Raw genomic sequence first — 26,585 nt, 5'->3', positions numbered from 1 at the left:
TGGGAGGCACAGACTCTTTGATCAGTGGATTGGAAGAGGCTGCAGCTTCTACACTCGCTGCTGTACGCAACATCTTGACATCCTCTACTGAACAGTGACAATCCTAAGGCCTAAACTGCATGCTCAGGAGGGGGGTTAAGTTCAGAAGAGTAGCTGGAAAACAGCATCTTCGCATGCCATTTACTTTCCATTAACGCCCTTCCCTACCCAATTTGCTCCATTCCCAAGCCAACTCAGCTCACTCAAAGCACTGGCTCCACAGGCCCGGCCTGAGCTCAGGAGGACCCCTTTCTGCTTCGCTCGTCAGCAGACAAGAGGCTGGAGTCAGAGCGCAGGACACAGACTAGGATCTGCCTTGTTTCTGCACAGGGCCACCTGGGCTGAGAGGAGTAAAACGCAAGCTCTGCGTGTACAGCTGAGCAGCTCACTCAGCAAGCGAACAAGGGAGCAGACAGGGATGGAACTCCAAGGGGCCATTTCTACAGAGTCACTTTCAAGGCTGGGTCCACGTGGCTCTGGTGGGAGGTGACCTGAGCATACTCCCCTAAGACGTCTGCCCCCATGGATTCAAACTCGGCCTATACCCTCCTCATCTGCCCCCACCCCTATCAAGTTCCTAGACAACTGCCCCACTATCTTGGATATATTTGCAAATCCAGAGTACCAGGGGATGGGGAATTGGGGGGCGGGAGGGGAGGGGAGGAAGTTAAGCTGTACCTGTTAAAGTGACCACTAAAGGTCTTGATTACCTTAATAATGGACTAATGGCGATGGACCAGACCCGGTCCTCAGTCTGCACCGTGTGTAAACAATGCCCAACTCTGCCAGAGGACAGGGACCAAACCTGGAGAGACAGAGAGGTGCTACATCAGCTCACCCAGAAGCAGGCAGGGAAGGGTACAGGCGTCCAAGCCTGTGTTTGAAGAGAACCACCCCCTCTCTGATCTTCTGAATGAACTCTCAGTCCCACAATTGCACCAGCCGGAAAAGCACAGGCCTCAACTGTGTCCCCAAGCGACTTTACTGCCAGACTCGGTTCCTCTCACAGCCCAGCCCAGCTGATCATCAGCTCCACTCCGTAGAACAGCCAAGATTAGGCTGCAAGCTCCTCAGGGCAGGGACCTACTACAGAGCGTGCAGTGCAGAGCTTCCAGAGCAACCAGATCAGGGGATGTCCAAATCCCCGCTGGTCTCCTGGGGGGACATAACTGAGTATTTCCATTTGTACTAGCTTGGGAATTAATTGCAGGCTTGTCTCATTTGTGCTCCCGTATAGACCCATCTCCCTAGGCCGGGCTTTTTAAGCCCACCCCCTAGGTATCTTCAAATAATGGACATGCAGAGAGGGCAAGGCCCTTGACCTCCCAGCAGCCTGGAAGAATCCCATCCCCTCCCCCAGTACTGCCACCACATGCTCCCCTTACACTGACTCACCCTTGCCATCAATAGGGGCTTGCAGACCACCGCACCCCTTGCCTTCCCGGTCGGAGCAAAGTGTGGGGTTCTGCCAGAGCCCCCCCGATCCCCAAGTCCCTCCCCCTCCTCAGCCTGGCTGGATCTCCGGACTCTAGCCCATAGCTCCCTTTTTCCCCCCCATGCCCAGTGTTTTACTTAAAGACTTCAAAGCCGGGGGTGCCGTGTTTGTTTGTTTGTTGATAATGCCCAGGATTGCAGGCTATTCCCGGCAGCAGGGAATTTAGCACCTAGTGTCAGCAAAAGCAGCAGAAAAGCTTAACTCTTTTAAGGCGTCCCTATCTCCTACAGGTTAAAAATATTGCTCAGAGCATGCTATCTGGTGCCTATCAGTGAGGAATGTACATTAGCAGCTACTCGGAGCTTAGCTCTAATCAACACTCGGAGAGCCCTCAATAGCATCCACTGCACTTAGAGCTCCCTTAAAGTACTGCTACGGATTCCCTTCCAGCCGCCAGAAATTACAAGGCACACGAGAAAAATCACTCTAAAAATCAAAGTGACTCCGTCCATTAGGGCCAAATGGGAGGGTCAGGCGGGCAAACTCATTCCGGCTGCAGAACCAAGCAAAATACAAAAAGTTAAATTCCCTTGGACCTTCGGGAGTTTCTTCTCAAGGTCATAAGAGGTCTGTCCTGCTCCTGCCCATGGGAGCTGTGAGACTGTGCTGCCCGAAACACAGGCCCCGCGATCCCACTCGAGCACAGGCCAGCTTCAAACTCATTCGAGCCCAGGCAAACTCTGCCCAGAAATTGTGTTTGACAAAAACAGCTTTGGAAGACAGGGTGACACTGGGTTAGAAATATCCAGAGTGGCCAGCCAAGCCACACCAAGCAGGACAGGATGGCCTAGCACGTACTAGCTAAATGGCTCCAATTTGATATGAAAGTCACCGAAAGACAAAAAATGGGTCATTTTTACAGTCACTTTCCTGGCTGTCCCTGCACACTTCATGTCTTTTTACAAAAGACATATCCTAGGAAACAGCTTTTTATAGCTTGGAATAAGGCCGTAAATAAGAGCCCACAGAAGAGAGACCGTCCCGGTCGCTTGGGATGAAATTTGAGAGAGACTAACAGAAAGGGAAATACATGTTACAACAGCATTACAAGGCCAAGCCTAAACTCCCCTGTAAGCCCACCTGGGTCTGACCCTCTCTTTCTACCCCATCTCACCTTTCAAGCCCGTGGCTAGTTTCCCCAGCTCCTGCTGGACCCCTGTCCTGGCGGGCTGACATCGCAAGTGGCTCTCCAGAAACCTAAGCAAGGTTTATTGTGCTCCCAACACAGAGAGGCAAGTGCAGGGCTCAAGATCCCATTCAACCCACCTTTAAACACACGCAGAGCTCACAGCTCACCTCTCTGCTACAGCACGTGCAGTGCCGGACGCGACGCTTGCTCACCTTTGCTGTTCTGTCCCGGGAGCCACTCACGATGATGCCCCCTTGACAGTCCACACAGTTCACCTCCTGCTGGTGCGCAGAGAACTTTATGCTGAAGGAGCCGTGGACTTTAGAGAGGACGATATTTCCATCGCTGTGAAAGAAAACCCCGAGCGGGAAGTCATCATCTTTGCAGGGCAGCTAAAGCATCAGCTCTTGATGAGCGCATCTCCAGTTCATGCTTGGTAGAACTGCATGAGGACTAGAACACCTGCCATCCCAGGGGAAAGGATGATTCATTCCCCACCCCACCCCACCCACAATGTTCCCACTAGATCCTATTTCTGGTCATCCCAGGCCAGAGCAGCTGCAGACGGCAGCATGTTCTCACCAGTCTGGGACCTTCTCAGTGAGGGCCATGCTGCACGAACCAGCACAGTAGCCATTCCGTCCTCTGGTGTTCCTGAGGAAGCCGGAACCCTGTCCAGACGCTATGCAGTGCGGGGGGGGGAGGGCAGGGAGAAACATCCCTCTTCTGCCACATCCCTCCCCCTCATGCCAGGGCAGCTAGAAGCACAGGAACAAGATCTGACCCAGAGACTGAATGATTTGTATTAACTCAGCAAAGAATTTGCTACCTTGTTATGCCAATAAAATTATAGAAACTGGAACATGTCTCAGAGTGGGAGTCGTGTTAGTCTGTAGCAGCAAAAAGAACAGGAGACCTTGTGGCACCATAGAGACTAACAAATTTATTTGAGCATAAGCTTTCATGGGCTACAGCCCACTTCTTCGGATGCATGGAGTGGAAAATACAGTAGGAAGATACATATACACAGAGGACATGACAAAATGGGCGCTGCCATACTAACTATAATGAGAGTAATCAGTTAAGGGGGGCTATTATCAGCAGGAGAAAAAAAAACTTTTGGAAATGGGCCATCCTGATTATCACTACAAAAGTTTTTTTTCTCCTGCTGCTAACAGCCCCCCTTAACTGATTACTCTCGTTATAGTTAGTACCACCACGCTCAGGTGCCAAAAGATGAACATCTTATAAACTACGTCTTTTCCTTTGCTAACGCCCAGGTAGATGCAAGTTGTTTGTGTGCACACCTGCAGCTAGTGAATGCCCAGTTCCGAATATCATCCCCCTCAACGGTCGAGATGCATTGTCCTTGCAGTCACCATTATTGCAAAGGGAAAAAAATATATTAAAATCCCTAGCAAAATCGGCACTGCTTAGCCCCCTTATCGGCAGCATCTGCAAAGAGATCAAGGCTTGAACGGGTCATTAGCATGAGACTAGAGAGGTCTCTTTCGGGAAGAAGCAAATCAAACTGTCAGGAAAAGGGCAGTGCAAGGAAGTTAAATATGGTGGAACATGGAGTACTGGATGGCAAACACACTCTTCTGCTCTGAAACAGATTTATCCAGAGTGCTTAGAAAATTAATTCCTCTACTGGTGCAGCTGAAGAGCCCTGGCCCCCCACCAAAGCTTCTCCCATCCACGGCACTGAGCTTACCCTCCTCCACTGACGATGTGGGAACTGGCGAGAACAAATCGACACACATCTTCCTGGTGGCCGGAGAAGATGGCTTGAGGACGGCGTTGTAGGCCAGCACTGTCTGGACGAAACCGGTAGGCCCGGATGTCTTCTGCCTGGGACAGGTAGAGATACTCGCCATCTAAATGCATCCAAGGCATCAAGCTGCAGAGACAATGACAAGGGAAACAGATCAGACAGCTGCTGGCCCCCCCAGGACATATTCCTAGGAGGACAGGCCTGAGTATAGCGTCACAGCCAGGAAACAAGTACAAGTACATTTCTCAATACATGCCAGAGCACGTCAGTGGCTTCTTTCTAACCAAGGTTCCAGACTTGAGGAAGAGGCCAAGAATGGGGTCTTTGGAAGAGGGGCTGGCTAAGGAATCTAGAGGCTTAGATATGAAATACTTAGGACTCCCATGGCATCTTTGCAGGAGTAGGTTTTGTTCTGAGATGGCCTTTGAGTTCCTCTTCCTTCCTCCACACCCATGCAGCGGTCTAGTCCAAGTGAACATCCAGCTTCCCCACAGACTCCTCTAGCCTGTCTCAGTGGTTCTCTCTCTGGTGCAATTTAATTAACTCTCTACAACTTTTTAATAAGAAAAAGCAACACTTTTTAATTCGGGGTAAGAGAACAATAGGGAAGACAAAGTAGTTTGGATGGTGGCTTTATTAAATTAGCTAATGAACTGTCAGAGCCCAGCTCTGAAGGCAGCACAGAAATGAGGGTGGCAATCCTGTGACCCCCCCCTCCCCCCGCCCCACCCAGAACAACTCTGTGACACCCCCCCCCATGATCCCATTTTGGGTTGGGACACCCGTGGTTACAACACCCTGAAATTTCAGATGTAAACATCTGAAATTGTGAAATTGACTAGTTTGAAAACCCACTGGCCATGAAATTAACCACACTGGTCTGTGAATTTGGTATGGCCCTTCTCACTTGTCCTCAGCCTGGCTGATGTGAAAGCTGCACTTACAGGAGGCCTGGTTCTCAAGCAAGGGACCTTGTCTTCCTAGATGTTTTGCAAAGCACATAGCACAGCTCTGGACGCAGTGCTCACGAGTTAATAATCACAATCACCTCTACTCACTGCTATGCACATCTCATTATCCTGGGCAGGAACTAAGTTAATATTTTAAGATTTGTGGACTGCGTCCAGACCAGGCGGGGCCCAACAGTGGAAGGCAATGAACAAAAGAAGTGAATCTTGAGGAGGGATGTGAAGGAGAGACGCTCATGGGCTGTATTAGCTCAAGGGATTATTCCAGGCTTAAGGTGCAGCAAGGGAGCAGCGAAGCACGTTCTATTGTCAGAGCACAGATTAGCAGCGGCGCAGTGGTATGAGACAAGATGCAGACAGGCTCTGAAGACAAATCACTCAACAGTTTAGGATCCGAAGTGAAGAACACTGTATCCAACTAGAACTGCATGGGGAAGCAGAATGCATTTACCAGGGCTGGAATATGACCCAACCCCTATTGTTGGGAGAAGCACCACAGGCTCCTCATTGACAGCTGAGACTGGGTTCTCGGGTTTGGTGTCTAGTGGGCTAGGCAGCACCTCCAGTTATCCCACTGCAGTGTCATCAGGTAAGTCAAACGACAAAGCAGCCTTGTCTGTGTCACTTGTAAGACCCTAAAGATCAAGGGGGAGGGGGCTCGAACAGTCTGAAATCAAAGTCCAGAGGCAAACCCAGTGTCCCCTATTGGCAGCCACAGAACAGGGTAAAAGAAAAAGGAGCCACTTGCTTGCGTTTCCATTTCAGGAGAGTTTCCCTCCGGCAGCGCCCGTGCCTCCAGTTCTGAGAGACCTTCACCCTTTCCTTCACTGGAATGCCAGCCGCTCTGCAGAGAAAGGAAGACAGACGCAGTGAGCCCCGAGCACTGATGCAGCATGTGGACCTCACACGATCCAGCCAGGGTCACATTCTTGCTCCAGTTCCATAAGTGACCAACTAGCACACACCGGCCTAGCTGGAAACTCACGCTGGGCAAGGAAGAGAGGAGCACGGCCTCAGGAGTTCTGTCTGGAGCCATGCTAGGCACTGCAGGGGAGGGTGCAGTGCGAGCAGACCTGCTTTTACTTTTCAGGTGTAGCCAGTGTCCCCGCCAGCACAACTGTCACAATGCAGGGGGGGAGGAAAGGCAGATGCAACATAGCCCTGCTCACACCTCCACTACCCAGAAACACCCCTTGGGCACAAGGACTGCCTCTTGGGCAGGGAACATGGAGTGAGCCAGGGAAGAGCTTCCCCCATCCTCCCGCACATCTTGGGGCATTCATCCCGTGGAAGGCATAACCTAGCCCTTCACTAGCTGTGCATGCATCTTCGGTGCAGCAACCAGCCAACGCGCACCCACAGGCCGGGAATTTTCTACCATTTGGAAGTTACAAAAGCTCCTGTCCTCAGTAAATCAAACCAGTTTTTAACTCCAACTTAAGCAAAGGTCCCACTCCTCACTGAAGGCTAAATTCATACCAAGTTCCCCATTAAAAGCCATTTCAGTTTGTAGCCTTATCTTAAAAAAATGTCAAGAATTTTATTTTAACAGTGGGAAGAGATTATTTCTCCCCCACTCACTCCTCAGCTGAAGGGGGCTCAAAGGGATTCCACTCCCACTTGCTGAAGATTTTGCTCTTCAGGCAGATCTCAAGCATGGAAGAGTTCAGCCTAAAGAGCAAGTGTTTTGAAAAGTTCATGGATTACAAGGCCAGAAGGGACCATTATGATCCTCTAGTCTGACTTCCTGCAAAGCATGGCCCAGAGAACCCAACCCAGCAATCTCTGAAGAAAGCCCACAACGTGAGAGAGCTACAGCATTTCTTAGAGGGGGTCTGACTGAAAGACCGCAAGTGATGGAGAATACTCTGCATACCTAGGAAAAACTTCTTCTAACGGTTAATTATTAAAAATTGCACCTTATTTCTAGCCTCCATTTGTCTAGCTTCAGTTTACAATCATTAGATCTTGTTATGCCTTTTTCTACTAGATTAAAGAGCCAACTACTACCAAAAAATCTCTTCTCATGTACATAACTTTGATTGCAGTCTAAAAAGTAGGATCATGACCCCACATACTCTGAGGCAAACAACCTAAATTCTGCAGCAGATTCCGTGGCTTCAGCATGCACAGGGATCCAGTTACGAGCAGGTGAAAAACAGTTCATAAAAGAAAAACTATTCCGCAACCTGATCCATAACACCCACCAGAATACACAAACACCTGCATCCACTGCTGAACTGCAGCTGCATCTGGGGTGGAACAGTGCCCAGCAAGGCGAGGCAACAGTTTAGAACAAGAAGTATCCAGCATTCCACAGAAACTACAGTGAGCATTTTCCAGGAGGCAAAACTTGGTGAGAGCGACACAGCTAACACTCCCGATAGGATCGGACATTAAACACAGTCACCTAAACATTTCAACAGAGCCCCAAACCATGACTGGCAACCCTATACATAGCTTATGCCCCACAATATTCTGATAAACCCAGTGAGTTGCTGTTCCATAATTAGCAAATTCCCCGGCTCCCTCTAACGCTGTTCCTGGTGACCTCCTTTGGCCCCATGGTCACAGCTGCTCACTCTCTCTAGCCTGGCCTCTCCTTCCACTCTTACACTGCCAATCTCCTCCTTGACCATGACTTGGTCAACTCTTCTCCAGCCTCCCAGCATCTCAGCTGCTTCCACTCTAGCCAAAACTGCTGCTACTAAAAGAGTCATCCTCCATGCCCTCTGCTCAAACGCGGTCGCTCCCCTTTTTGACTCTTTTCACTGACTTCCCCTTAACTTTCACAGCAAGGGTGGATTTCTTGTCCACACCGTCCACGTCCTGTCTACACCTCTGCTCTCCTTTCCCTTACTTACACGTCCTTCCTAATGGCCCCCTTGGCACTGAGAGCTGGTCTATACCGGAAACTTACATCAGCATAGCTACATCTCTCACAGGTGTGAAAAATCCACCTGCCTGAGAGCCCAAGCTATGCCCACCTAACCCCCGGTGCAGATAGTGCTAAGTAGACGGAAGAATTCTTTCATCAACCTAACCACCACCTTTCGAGGAGGTGGATTAACTACAGCAATGGGAGACTCACTCCTATCGTTGTAGGGAGTGTCGACACAAACGCGGCAGCCCTGTAACTGTGCTATTGTCGCATTTTACGTGTGGACATAACCTGAAGAAGGGCAAAGTTTGTTAATATTTAGTTTAATCACAATGATTAATTTGAGCGGTCCCCATCTCACTCATCCCAACTGCTCTCCCTGCAATAGATCTGCAAAATGCCAAACAGCCACAGAAACCATTTCTAATGTCTTCTCCAAACACTGGATGGGAAAATATCCCACTTCTCTCTACTCCAAGAAGCGTACGCACAGATGAGAGAAAGAGTCCAATTCTGTATTCACAAAGCATTAGAAAACAGTCTCTTGAGAACTATCTTGCACTGTCTCCTGACCGGTCTTTGCTAACTCTACTTTCTATGACTCTGTCACCATTAGGGCTTTATTCCCAGCTCCAGGCATGATTTACCTCGGCTAATCCACACACAGAGATGAGCACATGCCTAGTTCTCAACTTTTACAGTCGTCCCACCAAGAAGAGCTAAGCTGGCAAGAAGTTTCACTTCCCCGAGCAGCCCGTGGAGTGAGACCTGCAAGCCATCTGAAGGGAGAAAAGGAAGTTTGCCCAGACCAAGGAGGATTTATTTTAACTACCATCATCAACAGAGTGCCTTGGATCTAAATTTAGTGTCTGCTGGACCGATAAGGAGAAGAAGAAGAAACTTTGCAGCCTCCTAGAGAGAAAGCAGAGGCAGGATCCAATTAGCCCTGCCCTTCACCCTCTCCAGGGAAAACCAGTGCAGGCAGCACTTAAACTTTGCATAGCTTCAGTCCCCCAGAAAAAAAGGAGTTGTTTAACCAGGTATGTGCAAGGCCATGAGAAACAGAGGTGCAGGAATGCTCTCTCCCTTGCTCTGTGCATTCCAGTCCTGGATTCGTGTGCAAGGACTCTCCAAACATGAGAGGTTACAGCACTGTGTATATGGCAGTTATGTATTTAGGTGAATTCAGAGGGGTTGTTTGTTTTGTTTTTAGTTCCCATGAAAGTGAGCAGGGGAGCTGAGACAACGCCAGCAAACACTACAGAATGGGCACAGATGCACCCCCACTGTGACCGGCTGCACCACCTGTCGCTCCAGTCCCAAAGTCACAACATCCTCCCATTCCCAAGCTCTGCCAGTGCACCTCTATCCTGATCCATAATATCCCCGGCTATTGCATTCTGTGGCTTCCCCAAACAGCTCCAGCCTGCTCCATAGCAACCTTGCTACAGAGTCTCCAAATGTGTCTCAAAATGTACTTAACATAAGGATGGCCAGACTGGGTCAGACCAATGGTCCATCTAGCCCAGTATCCCGTCTTCTGACAGTGGCCAGTGCCAGGTGCCCCAGAGGGAATGAACAGAACAGGGAATCATCAGGTGACCCATCCCCTGTCGCCCATTCCCAGCTTCTGAGCAGAAGCTAGGGACATCATCCCTGTCCATCCTGGCCAATAGCCATTACTGGACCCATCCTTCATGAATTTATCTAGTTCTTTTTTTAACCCTGTTATAGGCTTGGCCTCAACAACATTCTCTGGCAGGGAGTTCCACACGCTGACTGTGCGTTGTGTGAAAAAACACTTCCTTTTCTTTGTTTTAAAACTGCTGCCTATTTATTTAATTTGGTGGACCCTAGTTCTTGTGTTATGAGAAGGAGTAAATAACACTTCCTGATTTACTTTCTCCACACCAGTCATGATTTTAAACACCTCAATCATATCCCCCAACCTTAGCCGTCTCTTTTCCAAGCTGAAAAGTCCCAATCTTATTAATCTCTCCTCATACAGAAGCTGTTCCAGACCCCTCATCATTTTTGTTGCCTTTTTCTGTACCTTTTCCAATTGCAGTATATCTTTTTTGAGATGGGGTGACCACATCTGCTCGCAGTATTCAAGATGTAGGTGTCCCATGGATTTATATAGAGGCAATATGATATTTTCAGTCTTATTATCTATCCCTTTCTTAATGATTCCCAACATTCTGGTCGCTTTGACTGCCACTGCACACTGAGTGGATGTTTTCAGAGAACTACCCACAATGACTCCAAAAACTCTGTCTTGTGTGGTAACAGCTAATTTAGACCCCATTGTTTTATAGGTATAGTTGGGATTATGTTTTCCAATGTGCACTACTTTGCATTTATCAACATTCAATTTCATCTGCCATTTTGCAAACAGGAAATCATCATCAAGCAGTTGTGTTTCTAGTGGGATCTTCCAGGGATCAGTTCTTGGCCCTACACTGTTTAACATTTTTATCAGTGACCTCGTAGAAAACAAAATCATTACTGTAGATGACAAAGATTGGAGGAGTGGTTAATAATGAAGAGGACTGGTGATTGATAAAGAGAAACCTAGATTGCTTGGTAAACTGGGCACAAGCAAACAATACACATTTTAATATAACCAAATGTAAAGTCATACATCTAGGAACAAAGAATGCAGGTCACACTTCCAGCATGGCAGACTCTACCCTGAGAAGCAGGGACTTGGGGGGCTATGATGGATAATCAGCTGCCCACAAGTTCCCAGTGCAACGGTGTGGTCAAAGGGGCTAATATGCCCTTGGATGCATAAACAGGGGAACCTTCAGTAGAAGCGAGTTTTTTGCTGCTGTAATTGGCAGTGGGGAGATTGCTACTGCAATACTGTGTCCACACTTCAAGAGGATCTTGAAAAATTGGAGAGTGCTCAGAGAAAAGCCACAAGTAAGATTAAGGATTGGAAAACAAGCCCTATAGTGAGAGGCTCAAGGATCTATTTAGCTTAACAAAGAAAAGGTTGAGGGGTGACATGATCACGGTCTACAAGTATCTACATGGGGAACAGTAATTTGATAGAGGGCTCTTCAATCTAGCGGAGAGAAATATATAACATGATCTAATGCCTGGAGGTTGAAGCTAGATAAATTCAAGCTAGAAGTAAGGTGCAAACGTTTTCAACACTGAGGGTAATTAACAACTGGAACAACTTACCAAGGGTTGTGGTGGATTCTCCATCACAGACATTTTTTAAAACAAGATGGGATGTTTTTTCTACAAGCTCTGCTCTAGGAATTATTGTGGGGCAAGTCTCTGGCCTGTGCTAGACAGGAGTTCAGACCAGATGATCACAATGGTCTTTTCTGACCTTAGATTCTAGGAGTCTATGAAGTGCATTTTAAAAACAACAAGGACGCCTTTATCAAGGATGTTGCATCTGCAGAAGTGGGTTTTTTACCCACGAAAGCTTATGCCCAAATAAATCTGTTAGTCTTTAAGGTGCCACCGGACGCCTTGTTGTTTTTGTGGATACAGACTAACACGGCTACCCCGATAGTTAAGGTCGCCTTTAGTATCCTTAAGGTGAGACTTTCCAGACTTCACAGTATTGAGGTGAGACAATTTCAGGGGCTCACAGACTCCCAAGTTTCCCTTACAAAAACAAGGTCACTGAAGATCTCTCAATCATGGCCTTTTTGGTCCATTTCCCCTTTGAAGTGAGAACAAATGTACTGTTATTAATACTAAGCAAACAGCAATGGGGCATGTGTCCTTCAAGGGGAGGGAAAACTACCTCCCACGCAAAGTTTCCATCCAAAGGGGAAAAGGTCCAGTTAGAACCAAGGATGGATGGATTGAGAAAGCACTGACATCTTGAAAGTTACGTAATATTCTGCAAAGGAATAAGTAGCACCTCCTCTCTCGCCATGAGTCTAGAAGATCTAAATGGTCAGCCTATGAGATGATCCCTCTCTCTACCAGCAGCACAAACTCAGAACGGACTCTGCCATTGGTGTCGCCAATGAGAAAGATCCAGCAATTGTAATCTAGCTCAAATCCTCCTGACTATGCGCAAGGCAGAAAAGAACACCTTAGGCAAACTCACTCTGCACAACTAACCTCTCCCTCTCCTGCCATGAAAGCCAGCAGAGAACTCAGAAGACGTTGGGAGCAGAGGTGTCATTTTTAGATAGCCACTTCTCTGACAATAACGAACCATAACAGAACACACGGTACTGCAGGAATATTAGCCTGAATGGCCTGTTGATGGCACAGCCATGACGCATTTGTACACACTGCTGGCTTAGACTCAGGGTATTACACAATTCCAAGGGACAGCCACTCTTCTTTTAAGATTCTGGCCTTCTTTTGTTCTTGACTGTCCCCTTGCATCCCATCTTGCTGGTAATTACACCACTAAGGAAACTCTAGCAGAATCTTAAGAAACAAAGAAAAGATCCCAATCCCTGTTTTTGCAGAGAACTGAAAAAAGGTGCCAAACATATTAAAGACTAGCTACCAAGGCGCCACCATCCTGACAGCGACAGCACTGCATGAGAAAGCCTATGGAGCTGCAAAGCAACATGGTAGGTTTTCCACAAGTGGCAAGGGACTTTGGATGCCTCAGCGTTCTCGTATGCCCAAACTGAGACACCTTAAAAGGGACTGATTATGAGAGACGCGGTGCTAGGGTCTTTCTGAAAACCTGGCCTCTTTGAGTGGGTCTCAAATTGGGAATCCCAAAAGCAAACAAACAAACAAAAAAAACCACTGTCACTTTTGTGAGACTTTGCTACCATTTGATTTCATGATCCATATTTGGATCTACCAACAGATCTGACTTCACGCCAACTTTAAAATCCCATCACTCTCATGTGTTTAAATGCTAAGTCACTTTCCCTGTGTCCTGGAGCTCCTGGCGAGGGGAAGCATTAAAAAAAATGGAAGAATGAAGACAAACTTTTAAAGTCTCTCTGCAGTCTGAGGTAGCGATCAGAATACGCTGGAGTTTTCGTTTTAAGTAAATGGAATTTGCATTTCTCAGTGGCGGACAGTTACCAGCAACACTGGATGCAAGAAGAAGGAAGGAATCTTAACAGACAAGAACAGGGGGCCCCCAGATTTCTGCAACCCCTCTCACCTATCTCCAAGGTGCCCTCCAGTCCTGTTCCCAAGAACTGATATTGTTTTTAAAATGACAGAGCACCCAGAAAAGATTAGCCCCCTGTAAATAAACATCTCCTGTGGCTGTTAATGCGTGTAGGAATCTCTAACCTGGCCCCGGGGCCTGGCCAGATTCTCTTTTTCCCAGCCTTCTTTCCATAGCCTGGGGCTCATTTTTCTCTCCTCTCTCCCCCTCCCCTTGTCTATGCTTTCCGGCACTTAGCCACCATTAAAATTTGACTGCATTCCTGGGCATGTGACCCATTTTAAACACCCTCACCCACACGCAGCTTTTCGTCCCCAGGAAACCTTCTGCAGCGTGTAAGTTTATGATCAGTAAAGCCAGGCCAGAGAAGAAAGTTAGAGCTTCCTGAGTTCACCTTCCATTTTACCAACGCCAGAAAAACAAGACTAGCCTGTGCAAGGAGGAATTCCGTTTTCCAAAGAGCTCTCACAAGAGTCTGCAGGGCCAGAGAGTGCTCTGCATTTGGATCTAAGAGGCTGAGAAGTCGGGTCCGGCACAGCAGCCGCATCATCACTCACAATCCATTTACATTATAGATTGAGCAATGAGATTTTGGGGAAACAGGCTCAATGAGCAGGCTTCCTTTTATCATCACTTAAGACTCTCCCAGACAGATTTTGGGCTCTGTGCCCACATTCAATTGTATTCATGATTCTGAAACACCTCCCTCCCCACAGGTAAAATCGCCCCCATGTCCTGATTCCAAGTCCCTCGCTCAGCCAATGATTTAACACCCACACTTCCCCCACGGGCTGCCTCCAGCAGAGACCTCCCATACAATGCGCAGGCAGAGTGCCCCAGTCTGACACACAGGCAGGCAGTAAGCCCGAATATAGCTTGCGAGGTTCCAAAAAGGTCAATTACGGCTCAAAAAGGATCTTCCGCTTTATGTGGCTGGTCACCCACTTACCCGGGGGACATCAGTCCCGATCACCTTGGGATGGGAAGGGGGGTTGTGCAGGAAAGGGTCGTGTGCAATTAGTGCCCGCCACAGCTGGTCTCTGCTTAACCCACGCTACTCGCTAGCTACTTCAGCGACGCCTGGTAGCAAGCCGTCCTCTGCTCCTAGCACGCTTGCCAGCATTCCCTAGGTAGAAGGGCCAGCGGGCTTTGTTTCTTAAACAGTCCCACTGTCCCTCCAGACAGCTCTCCTGCACCCAGTGCATTTCAATGGAGCTGGAAAGTGATCATCGATTTGACTTCTGAAACGTTTCTGTTTACACAAAGCACAGCGGGGGCCCGAAGGCAGGGGTAACATCAGAAGGGGGAGGCCATCGCTTAGATACTAAGGTACTCCTGGTTGTTTACTCCTTCCCATAGCACCAGAACTAGGGGTCACCCAATGAAATGAATAGGCAGCAGGTTGAAAACAAACCAAAGGAAGTATTGCTTCACCCGTTGTAAAGGCCAAGACTATAACTGGGTTCAAAAAAAGAACTAGATATGTTCCTGGAGGACAGGTCCATCAATGGCTATTAGCCAAGATGGTCAGGGATGCAACCCCATGCTCTGGGTAGCCTTAAGCCTTTGACAGCCAGAAGCTGGAAATGAACCACAGGGGATGAATCACTCAATGATTCCCTGTTCTGTCCATTCCCTCTGGGGCACCTGGCATTGGCCACTGTCGGAACACAGGATACTGGGCTACAAGGACCATTGGTCTGACCCAGTCTGGCCATTCTTATGTACCTATCATCTTTGCAAACACCTGTACAACAAAGATTAGGCAGCGATAGCTTTCAAATGCTGGCAGGCACGGTCTATAAACAAAGGACAGTTTAAGGCAAGCACCTGAACAATTCACTAAACACAGCTCTCAATTCTTTTTAAAAAACACACAAGTTTGAAGGATGAAATTTCTTCATAATTAAAAAAAATTAAGACACCTCATTTAGCAGCCTCTCTAAGAGCATCCTTCTGCTATGAAGCCCTTCAAGAATAATCAACCAATCCTCCATAGGGCAATGTTTTCAGAAAGATTTGATCTTTGACGACTTTGGACCTTCATCGGGTCTCATGCACCTCCACTGTATTGTCAGATTAATTACGTGCCTGATCCTATGTCCTTCGGCTGCACAAGTACTTCCTGCTGCAACAATGGGACTTCTCACATAAAAAGTGACAGGTTTCAGAGTAGCAGCCGTGTTAGTCTGTATCCGCAAGAAGAACAGGAGTACTTGTGGCACCTTAGAGACTAACACATTTATTTCAGCATGAGCTTTCGTGAGCTACAGCTCACTTCTTCGGATGCATAGAATGGAACACGGAGACAGGAGATATTTATACATACAGAGAACATGAAAAGGTGGAGGTATGCATACCAACGGGAAGAGTCTAATCAATTGAGATAACTATCATCAGCGGGAGAAAAAAAGATCATCTCAATTGATTAGACTCTTCCCGTTGGTATGCATACTTCCACCTTTTCGTGTTCTCTGTATGTATAAATATCTCCTGTCTGCGTGTTCCATTCTATGCATCCGAAGAAGTGAGCTGTAGCTCACGAAAGCTCATGCTGAAATAAATGTGTTAGTCTCTAAGGTGCCACAAGTACTCCTGTTCTTTTCACATACAAAGGGTGCACAAGACGGCGCCAGTGAAATCAGACAAGCAGAATCAAGACTTTAACTTGTAAATTCTAAAGAAATTACAGCCCAAGGTGCGATGGTTACAATGCTTTCTAACCATGAGAACCGACTACAACTTATAAAACCCCGCACATCACCTGGGTATCTTTATCAGCAGACAACTAGACTAACGAACCCACTCCCAATACTCTGAAGCTTGCGCTACAGTATTTGACTGCAGCAGGATCTGTCCTCCATCAGGTGTGCACAGAACTGAAAGTCCCGTGTAAAGAGAAGAGCTTGTTGCTGGGTTGTAAGAAAAAGAAAATGAACATTTCTTATCGTCCACTACATTTCCAGGATAAAATAATCTCGACAAACCCACTATAAAAAGATTTTCATTTCCCGCTTCCGACCTCACCCCCCAGCCCACAAAAAGTTTAAATATTCTGCTCAAGTTATGGATTTCCTCTCTTTCTTGGCAGAGTTACCAGAAGAAATACAATATTCCTTATGGGCCATACTTCCCAGCTGCTGAAGTGAGGGAGTGGGTCAGTCCCTTCGTACCACTGCCCCAGGTGATCCCAGGCCACCTCTCCGCAGTGACTGCCCTGGGCCCCTCAAAAAAAGAAAAAAAAATATCGCTCAGCCAAGAGTGAATAAGTTCCCTCCGAATGCTTCCCCTCTCGCAGCGTTTGGTGATCCCCAATAACCAGGCTCCCGCAGTCATGAAAGATACTGCTGCAACTGCAAGATCTTCCAGCCTTTTATTGGGAGATTCCTACTTGCTTTGTGTAAGTTCAGCATGAGCGCAAACAACGGTGCCTGCAAGAACAGATACTGTCTTACAGAAGATGTGGCAGCAGGGCCGCCCGGGGGGGGGCAAGTGGGGCAATTTGCCCCAGGGGCCCCCACGAGAGTTTTTCGGGGGCCCTGGAGCAGGGTTCTTCACTCACTCTGGGGGCCCTGGAAAACTCTCGTGGGGCCCGGGCCCCCGGAGCTTCTTCCGCTCCAGGTCTCTGGCAGCAATTTGGCAGCGGGGGGGTCCTTCCGCTCCGGGACCCGCCGCCGAAGTGCCCTGAAGACCCGCAGCCGGGGGTCCTTCCGCTCCAGGACCTGCCACCGAAGTGCCCCAAAGACCCGCAGCCGGGGGTCCTTCCGCTCCGGGACCCGCCGCCGAAGTGCCGGGTCTTCGGCGGCAATTTGGTGGCGGGAAGACCCCAGGCCTCCTGAATCCTCTGGGCGGCCCTGTGTGATGGCCTCTTGCTTTATTTTTCCAGGAGCAGGGACTATCCCTCCCAATAACTATGCACACTCCCAAAAGTGCTGCCCGTTTTGAGTCGCTAACTTCCATCTGCATTTGCGCAGTATGCAAAGATGCAGAAGCAGGTTGGCTACGTTTCTCTTTCTTTTACAGTTGGCAAAAGGTGCCCCAGCGAAGGGAAATCCTGTCTATGCTGTATCTATTCTGAAGATAACCAGAAGGTTTCCCTACACTGGCCAGCACCAATCAGCCGCAAGCCTGAGCCCACCCGAGCTCCGCTGCCCCAGGTGGGGGGCCAAGGGCTTCAGCCCCAAGCAGGGGGCCTGTAACCTGCACCCTGCTGCCTAGAGCTGACGCCCTCGTGCTTCCGCTCCGGCCCTGTGCGGTGAGGCTCGGGCTTCGGCCCCAGGCCAGCCCTGGCAACCCCATTAAAATGCGGTCGCGACCCACTTTGGGGTCCCAACCCACAGTTTGAGAACTGCTGCAGTAGAGGAATTCCACCTAACCCCCTTTAGTGCATGACCCACATTTAGCTTATGGCTGGGACAATGTTTTCTTTTTTTCCTATTTGAAAGGGTTCAAATAGCTAAGAAAGGTGACAATTCTGAAATGGAAGAGAGCCCTAGAGACAACGTAAACACAGCAGAACAGGCCAGCAAAGAGCAACAGAACAGAGGGCATATGCTGACAAGATGCCACCGTATATTACCATTGCTACGCTCCATCCGGGGGCACTGGAACAATGTGTATAGTGGGGGTGCTGAGAGCCATTGAACCAAACTATAAACCCTGTATATAATGGAAACCACTTCACGCCCAGCGCCCTAGTTCCTACATCTAGGTCCATGTCCATCATTTAGCCTCATTATTATTAAATGCGTATTAGGGTAGTGTCCAGAGGCCTTGATCAGGATCAGGGCCTTGTGCTAGACACAGACCCTTGCTCAAAGCTGCCAGCTATTTAATAAGCATCACTGAATCTGGATATGGAGAGACATGTCCAGGCCTCTGATCCATCTCTCTTCACATGCAGAACTGTTCCCTATTATGGAGGCATAAAGCGTGGCTCCACAGTTAAAGCTGCAGCAGGATTTTGCCTTTGACAGGAGCTTAAAACCTCTTGAGAAGCTGCCTTAACAGAATTACTGTGAATGTGTGAAGGTATTTTCCACTAGTCAACCAGCCCTAGTAGTACAGTACATTCTTTTAAAAAAAATTTTTTTTTAAAGTTGAGTTGCAATATGTGACGACTGGATACAGTGAACAAACAGTGTCTTTACGCTGCAGGGGTACAGCGACACAAGTGTTTCCACTCTGATCAGTAGGCTTAGTCCCGGGCTAGTAGATACTGGATACATTTTTTAAGCTCTGATCTACGCAAAAGTTCCTCTTTCACTTCAGCCTCAAGATCTTACCAGAAACAATCTCAGTTCGTGCCCCAGACTAGTGGAAGTAATTTACAGACCTGAAAGCTATCCTGACAGATCCGTGTATCGTTCATTACTAAGTTTAAAAGGTGTTGAGAGGGAGGGGGGAGAAGATGACAAGAAGCGTTGTCTGCCCACCGTGAGTTTTCAAGCACACCATGGCCAGTTAACTGCATGCCATGCTTCTGGGCTTCGCAGGAGTGGCAGAGACTCTGCTGTACTCTCCCTCGACAGCAAGCCGCTCTGTAGCTTCTGTCTCACTTTACTGCCTGCTTCCTTACTGGACTTAAAAGCCAGAAGAACTCTAAAACTGCTTTACAGGGCCTGAAGGGAGATAAAGAAGCTTTGCACCTCCACTCCCAGATGCCTCAGGAAGACGCCTCCTGTCATTAATGCAGTTTGTATTTCTACACTTGCGCAGATCAGCCATTTCCTGCTCTTGCAGGTGTTTGCTTTTTTTTTAACTCTACTTTTTATTAACTCACCGAAACTATTAAACACGATATTTGCAAATGGCTGAAGACAATAAATATGTCCGTGAAAAAAATCTATGATGCCAGTGGTTCTCAAACTTTTGTACTGGTGACCCCCTTGCTTCCATAGCAAGCCTCTGACTGTAGGGTGACCAGACAGCAAATGTGAAAAATCGGGACTGGGGTGGGGAGTAATAGGAGCCTATATAAGAAAAAGACCCAAAAATCGGGACTGTCCCTATAAAATCAGGACATCTGGTCACCCTGATTGCGACCCCCTTTATAAATTAAAAACACTTGTTTATATATTTAACACCATTATAAATGCTGGAGGCAAAGCGGGGTTTGGGGTGGAGGCTGGCAGCTCGTGACCCCCCCATGTAATAACCTCCCGACCCCCTGAGCAGTCCCAACCCCCAGTTTGAGAACCCCTGTATTATGCTACACTGGAGAACAAGTGAAGTCTCCTAATGGGTAAGGCAGGAATGAGGAGTGGGGAAGAGGTAAATATGCAGCAGAACATTTTGAATATTTTTGACAATTATTATACATCACAAAGTACACACTGTCAAGTTGTGTAGGCCACATCTTTAACTTGCCTTTTAAAATTCCTTCATAACAAGGAGGAAATAAGTTTATGTCACTGGTTGCTTTGCTTTTTTCTTTCAATATAATAGAAGGTCCTCAGAATTGGTTCTTTGCTAATAAGTTTGAGAGAAAATAAGGTCCGATAGCTAGACACGGGATGGGGGTGTGGAGACCTGGGTTCTAGTCCCGGCTCTGACACTGACCAGCTGTGGTACTGAGGGCAAGTCGCTTCAACTCCCTCAGCCTCCACGGCCCCTCCCGCTCAGAAGAGCTTATCGGCTAAACAAGCCTTATCTATTTAGACTGTAAGCGCTTCAGGGCAGGGCCTGTCTCTTACTGTGCGCTGTGCAGCACCAGTCACAACTGAGGCTGGGATCTCTAGGCACTACCATAATACATCAATTATTCTCACCCAAAGCAATGGTTTCATACCATTTCTCAGTTAAGGTTCAGCTGCAAAGACAGTTATTAAGAGAGGACTTGTACATAATACCCTACCGTACACTGGTAACCAGGAAGTGTCCTGCATCCAGCTATTGCATCTTGTCATTAACCTAGGCCCCGATGCTGCAAAGCCCTGTGCCAGGGCAGACCCCGGTATGTGCATGGAGCCTGGACACTTAGGCTGCAAGCTCTTTAGACTGGATTTTTACTGGGTTTGCACAGCAGCCACCACAATGGGGCCACTATTTCCACTTGAGCCTGAGGTCGGTAGGCACTTCTGTAATGTAAATAAAATATAAATACAATCCTAAATTTCGGGTCTCATCCTGCAGCTGCTCCACAAAGAACCTGCCCAGTGGGTCAATGGGAATTCTGCCTATGGAGTTTGCAGGGTCACATTCAAGAACCACACAGGTCAAAAAACAAAGTACACCGCGATGTAAAATGTTTTAAATGTTTGTTTGCCGGCTGATTCACCAACGGCCTGATCCAACAAAGCACTCATGCACATTCCTAAGTGCTTTCCTGAATCAGGCCCCAGAGTCCTTAATACACAATGGATGTGAATTAGTGATGTTCTTTCCTATTTTTCCAAGGGATAATTTTATTAAGAACACTGTTCAAGGGAAATTCATTCCTTTTCCCTCAGGTGTGTGGTTGCATCAACACACTGAATATGAAACATCACTTAAACACACATCTCCTAATTAGCTGTGTTTACCTGAGGCGGTGTGAGTAAGGGGTTGTTAATGTTGCGTTACATTTTAAGGCCACCACTCAGCACCAACAGCTGATTGTGTGAAACAGCCAAAGTCTGAAATTAAAAGAAAAGGACCCAATCTATGTGACTGAACCACTTCAGCAGGGTTGGGTTTTTTGTTGTTGTTGGGGGTGGGGTGGTGTCGAATATGTGTCCAGATACAAATATGATGAGCACAGTCAACCTGAAATCTAGGCAGTTTCAAAGAATGAATTCAAAGGAGTTTCAGTTACTGCCTCACCCTGCTGCCAATGTTCACAGTTTTACAATCACCTTTTCTAAAAAAGGGGGGTGGAGGGTGGAAGGGTCTCTCTTTCCCACTGCTCTATGAAAGGTTCATACAATAGTGAAACTGACAACACAGTCAAACATACAAACTAAAAAATAGCTTTGTTTCTCTGAGATTTCAGTTACAGAAATCTTCAGTTATACTTAAAGGTACAAAATTTTGAGAGACGTGTCATTTTCAAGTTGGTGTTCCTTTAAGAAAATGAAGGGGGAAAAAAAATTACCAAGGACATCCCACATTTCAGACCCAAATTTACCTCTATCCCACACACAGTGTTATCAGATGTCTGTTATAACAAGTTATTTAACAGCAGCAGTAATAAATCATAAAGCTATAGCAAATGGGACTTCTGTACCATCAAAAGAAAATTTGCACAGAATTTTACACCTTCCACACTAGCATATTTCATGTGCTAACCTTTCAGGGGCCAACAGTTGGAGATCTCTGCTAGAACTGTGCAGTTCAACACATTTATTGGTAAGGGCACCAGCATTCTTTGCTCTCTTTCCCTAGTGAACGCAGATGTGCAAACTTCTTGAAAACAAAAAGCTTAATTTTAGGCAATGTTTCCATTGCTTCTCTAAAGAAAGTGACGGAAGCCCTATTACTTATATAATTTAAAACTAAACTGGCAAATCTCCAGAGAATAATCTTGCATTAGCCAGAGTGGGAATGATAGACAAGATGGCCCAACTATCTTTGGTCTCTATCACCACTCCATTCACCTTGTAATGGTTTAGTTTAAGCACCTACTCTAATAGTTAAGTTTGTGACCAGTGAGCCACATATACCAAACCACCATCATTCCTTATGTATAGACACGTATCCCTACACCCCAAGTCTCCAGCTTCCAGACACACACAAAGACCAGGGGATAGACGGGGAAGAAAAAGCTAGTAAACTTAAAGCTGCCATGGAAGGTCTGTTAATCCAATATCAGTAAAGCATAGGTGCAAGTTTGGTACCTGTGTGCAGCAGTGCTCTATGGAACATTCATCTCACCCCTTTCACTCCACAGCTCTTCACAAGATAGCTCTATACTGACACACCAGCACTGAGGAGAAGGGAGGGAACATGCTGGTGTACAGAGATGTGGAGATTTTGTCAAAGAACATTGGGATAATCCTCACCCAAGAAGTGCTATGAGATCTTTAATCTCCATGCAGAGCCAGCAGATCTGCACACAGCCGATGCCGTGATACTCAGTTTATTTACCTCAACAAAGAGTAAAGATCATAAGAGCAGCCAGACTGGGTCAGACCAAAGGTCCATCTAGCCCAGTGTCCTGTCTGCCGACAGTGGCCAATGCCAGGTGCCCCAGAGGGAATGAACAGAACAGGGAATCATCAAGTGAGCCATCCCCTGTCTCCCTCCTTGAGGTTCCATGGTTTTTTCAAGCCTGCTGGTTAGCCACCTGATACTCCTTGAGGTTGCTGCATAAGCAGCTTGTAGTGTCATCTGGTGCAGTGGTTCCAACCTTTTTTCATTTGTAGGCCCCTAAAAAAAAGTCAAATGGAAGGGAAGACCTTTTGGAAATCTTAGACATAGTTTGCAGACCCCCATGGGTCCAGGGACCACAGGTTAAAAACCACTGATCTGGTGTATTGTCCGTGTCTGACTGTAAATTCCCCGGGACCAGGACTGAGTGTCCATTTATACAGCATGGACCATACTATCAGTATTCAAATAGTACTCAGCATGCAGAGGTATTAAAAGAAATATTTTAAAAGGATGCCCCAGAATTATCAAAGAAATTGTCCAAAGTGTGTCTAAGAGAACACCAAAACCCTGGCAGTTTATGTAGGTTCAAGCACCCTTGCCCCCTCTTACAAACATCCTCCACTCATATCCCCCGCAAACTTACTGAAGCTTTTTGTAGCTCTTTATTGGCCTACGTTCCACTGTGTTGCACCTGCTCTGCTGTATACCTGATCCCTCCCGCAGCCGGAGCGGCACTGCACCACCTTATTCTTAATGAAAAAATACAGAACTTCATTTCCTCAGGAGACAAAATAATATATCAGAGCAGACAGACTCCAGAAGCCATAATGCACAGCTGCCCCACAGCCCTCACTCCCGCTGACTTCAAAGGGAGCATTGCCTGAGCAAAGAGTGCAGTCCTGGGCTGTGATGGCCGAGTGGGTTAGGTGTTAAACTTGAACCCCAATTGGGTTTTCCTACACAGGTTTGTATCGCACTCAGCATGGCTGAGATTTTAATTCTATGATCTGTTTTATAAATGTGCTACAAGCTTTACATCCAAGTAAGAAAATGAAGTTCCTGCCCTGAAGAGTTTATAACCCATAAACCCCAATGGGTCCTACAATACATGAGTCCTGAAGAGCCATTTCTTCTGTGATGGCCACAAGTGGCTAGTTAATAAAATAAAAACTCAGGTCTCCCTTGTGGGTTTCTCAGTAGATCTTGTTTTCCCTATCCTTACAGGCCTTATCCAGCCAAAAATACATGTAAGTAACTTCACGCACATGAGTAATCCCATTTACTACAAAGGAACATTTGCACAAGTAAAAGGTTAGCTAGATTGAGCCCTTAAGGACAATTTGTAGGCAGAGAATAGGAGAGGAGATGAAATGAGCAGCATGCGAAACACAAAGATTTGTATGTTGTAAACAAACAAGTGCCTTTACTGGCTACTAATTACATCTGGGTTATTAAAAGCAAGAGAATTTTAAAAAGCCCAATTTACTATTAATGCACTTTGGTTACTTTCTGCATTTCATAGAGTCATAGAATATCCGGGCTGGAAGGGACCTCAGGAGGTTCTAGTCCAACCCCCTGCTCAAAGCAAGACCAATCCACAACTAAATCATCCCAGCCAGGGCTTTTCAAGCCTGACCTTTCTTTCAGTTTGGACAAAAAAAATTACTTTCTGCTTCATATGTAGTCAGTGTAATTTTTGCTCACATATAATGATGTGCTGTAATGCTGAGGTTTCAAACATTTCGGAGGAATATGTTTTTATTATTATCTGTTTGTATCACAGTAGCGCTAGGGGCTCCAATCAAGACACACGCCCCACTGTGCAAGGCACTGTACAAAGACATGGGGGGGAGGGGAAAGTCAGGCCACACCTCAAAGAGCTTACAAACTACGCTCATGAGCTATCTGCATTATTATTTTAATATGGTCTTTGGTTTGGACAAAGCTTGTTTCCACAACAGCTTGGAGCAAGTTTAACTTGACAGCATTCTGCACAGTCAATTTCACTGCTGAATGAACCTTCCACAGAGCACCAAGGAAAATTTGAGAATTTTTTGTTTTTAGATAAAGGTGACTGTAAAACCATAAACACGGCCGGCATGGGACATCACCAGACGTCACACACAGGGAGCAAGGCTACTATCTGGCCGACACCAGCATGAATATTTTGGATGCAGGTGTGCGCTCACGTTGCGTCATTTGTGATAACCTACTTACCTGGACTACATGTGGCTTCCCCCCGCCCCCCCTTTTCATGACCACCACGTTTAGGGGAGAGGATGGGGATTTGGTGGGTGGGTGTATATATGCACACGCACACACATGTATTTCATGGCAGGGATGGGGTCTTCATACTGGTCTGCACAGCGCCTAGCACAGGGTGGGGCTGCATTGACATGACCCCCCCCGGGCTTTTTAACCTCTGTTAGCCACGGGGGGGGGGCGGGGAGGCAGGCGTCCCAGCTTGGCCAGCCCCAATCACCCATAGGGCCAAGCTGAGGCTGTACACGGGGGGGGGGGGGGTAAGTGGCTCCCTCCCCTCCCCTCCCCCAGGGCAGGTGACGAGGGGCCTGGCGCCCCCTTGCCCTGGCCTCCAGTGGGGGCCGGATCGGGCCCTTGGGCTCAGCTCGGGCAGGCGCAGCCGCGCTTCGGGAATAGCCCCCTTACGGCCGCGGAGCCCCCGCTGCGCCTTAGCGACCACGCCAGCCCCCGCGCCGGCCCCTGGCAACCAGCTAGGCCGCGGCCTCCCCAGCCTTTCCCACCCGCCGCGGCCGGCCCGGGGAGCCCGCGAGGCGGGGACGGGGAGCGCTTACAGGTCGGCGCCGAGCTGGGTGAAGCCGGAGTTGAGGCAGCCGCGGGCTATGCGCCGCCAGAGCAGGTCCCGGCCGGAGAAGGCGCGCAGCCGCCGGCAGACCTGGCCCAGCCGGCCCAGGGCCTGCGCGTCCAGGTAGGAGCAGATGAGCAGCAGCAGCTCCTCGGGCAGGGCCCACAGGAGGGAGGGGCGGGCGGCCCCGCATCCCCCCTCCGCCTGGGGGGGCCGCGGGCTGCCCTTCCTCCCCATGGAGCAGCAGCCCCTGCCCCTCCTCCCCGGGAGCCGGAGCTGCTGCTGCCTGGGGGAGGCCAAGCCATGGACGGGGGCAGCCTCCCCCCAGTCACATGGGGCAGGAGCAGCTGCCTGTCACTCCCCAGGCAGACAGGGCCTGGCCGGCTGGCTAATTAACTCCGTAATTGGGCCCAGGGCTCATAACATCCTGGGTGCCCCAGGGTGGGCTCCGCACCCACCCCCCGGGCAAGGCTGCCACCCACCGCACACTGGCCAGGGCAGCCAAATATTCATTAATAACTGAATAATGAGCCGGAGCGGCCAGTCAGCGCTGCCAGGGCACAGAGAGCGAGGGGTCGCCTCTTGCCCACCGAGGAAATGCGGCCCCACATGCCGGGGCAGGGAAAGAACCACTCATGTGCATTAACAATAATTTAACAGTATCATCCGGGCCCCGAACGCCAGCATGACAAACACATGCCTGCGCACACTGGGGCAGGAAAAGAATAATTAATCAGAATTAATAACTAAGTCATTAGTGCCATCCTGCAGGAGCCTGCACTGATGGGGATACGGATCGCTCCTGAGCAAATGCGGAAACACAGCCCTGCACGCACTGGAGCAGGCACATATTATTTATTATTAATAATTTACTAATATGATACGTTTTCATAGCATCTTCCACCCAGTCTGGAGCGTTTTATACAGGGAAGGCTCCTAACCCAAAACAGACATGCAGCCCCACTCTCCCCTCTTGGGTAAACAAATAATAATCTAACAATATCATACAAGCCCATAGCACCTTCCACCAGCTCAGAGTGCTGTATACCGGGATTGCTTACCAATCATAGAACTCCAAACCTGCCCCACAGTTAAAAAGGCAAATATTTATTAATTAATGGCATATGATCACCTCAGAATATAATAGGATGACCATAAGAGAAGGCCTTTATTCAATACTTAGGTCTTGATCCAGAAAAGCACTGAAGTATGTGCTTAACCTTAAGTACTCAAGTAGTCTTCTTGACTAAATTGTCTTGCATCTGAAGA

At 48.0% G+C, this 26,585-nt stretch overlaps 1 protein-coding gene across 2 annotated transcripts in view; it reads right to left on the bottom strand.

Annotated features, from left to right (window-relative positions):
* Nucleotides 1-25,656, bottom strand: part of FBXW4 (F-box and WD repeat domain containing 4) — an 87,983-nt gene extending 62,327 nt beyond the window's left edge. Inside the window, exons 1-5 of one of the 2 annotated variants that reach the window (XM_039481292.1) lie at nucleotides 25,306-25,656; nucleotides 6,157-6,252; nucleotides 4,381-4,566; nucleotides 2,876-3,008; nucleotides 750-844 (exon numbers count right to left, since the gene is read on the bottom strand). In XM_039481292.1, coding sequence (XP_039337226.1) covers nucleotides 750-844; nucleotides 2,876-3,008; nucleotides 4,381-4,566; nucleotides 6,157-6,252; nucleotides 25,306-25,553 — 758 coding nt within the window. In that variant the 5' untranslated portion in view covers nucleotides 25,554-25,656. The remainder of the gene's footprint in view (nucleotides 1-749; nucleotides 845-2,875; nucleotides 3,009-4,380; nucleotides 4,567-6,156; nucleotides 6,253-25,305) is intronic. The other variant, XM_039481291.1, reaches the window with a different exon arrangement.
* Between the last annotated feature and the right edge of the window lie 929 nt (nucleotides 25,657-26,585).

This window comes from Mauremys reevesii, linkage group 7, assembly GCF_016161935.1.
Source record: "Mauremys reevesii isolate NIE-2019 linkage group 7, ASM1616193v1, whole genome shotgun sequence".
Classification (NCBI taxonomy): Eukaryota; Metazoa; Chordata; order Testudines; family Geoemydidae; genus Mauremys; species Mauremys reevesii.
Note: the sequence above shows the minus strand (reverse complement) of the source record. Positions and strands in the feature narration are given on the sequence as shown.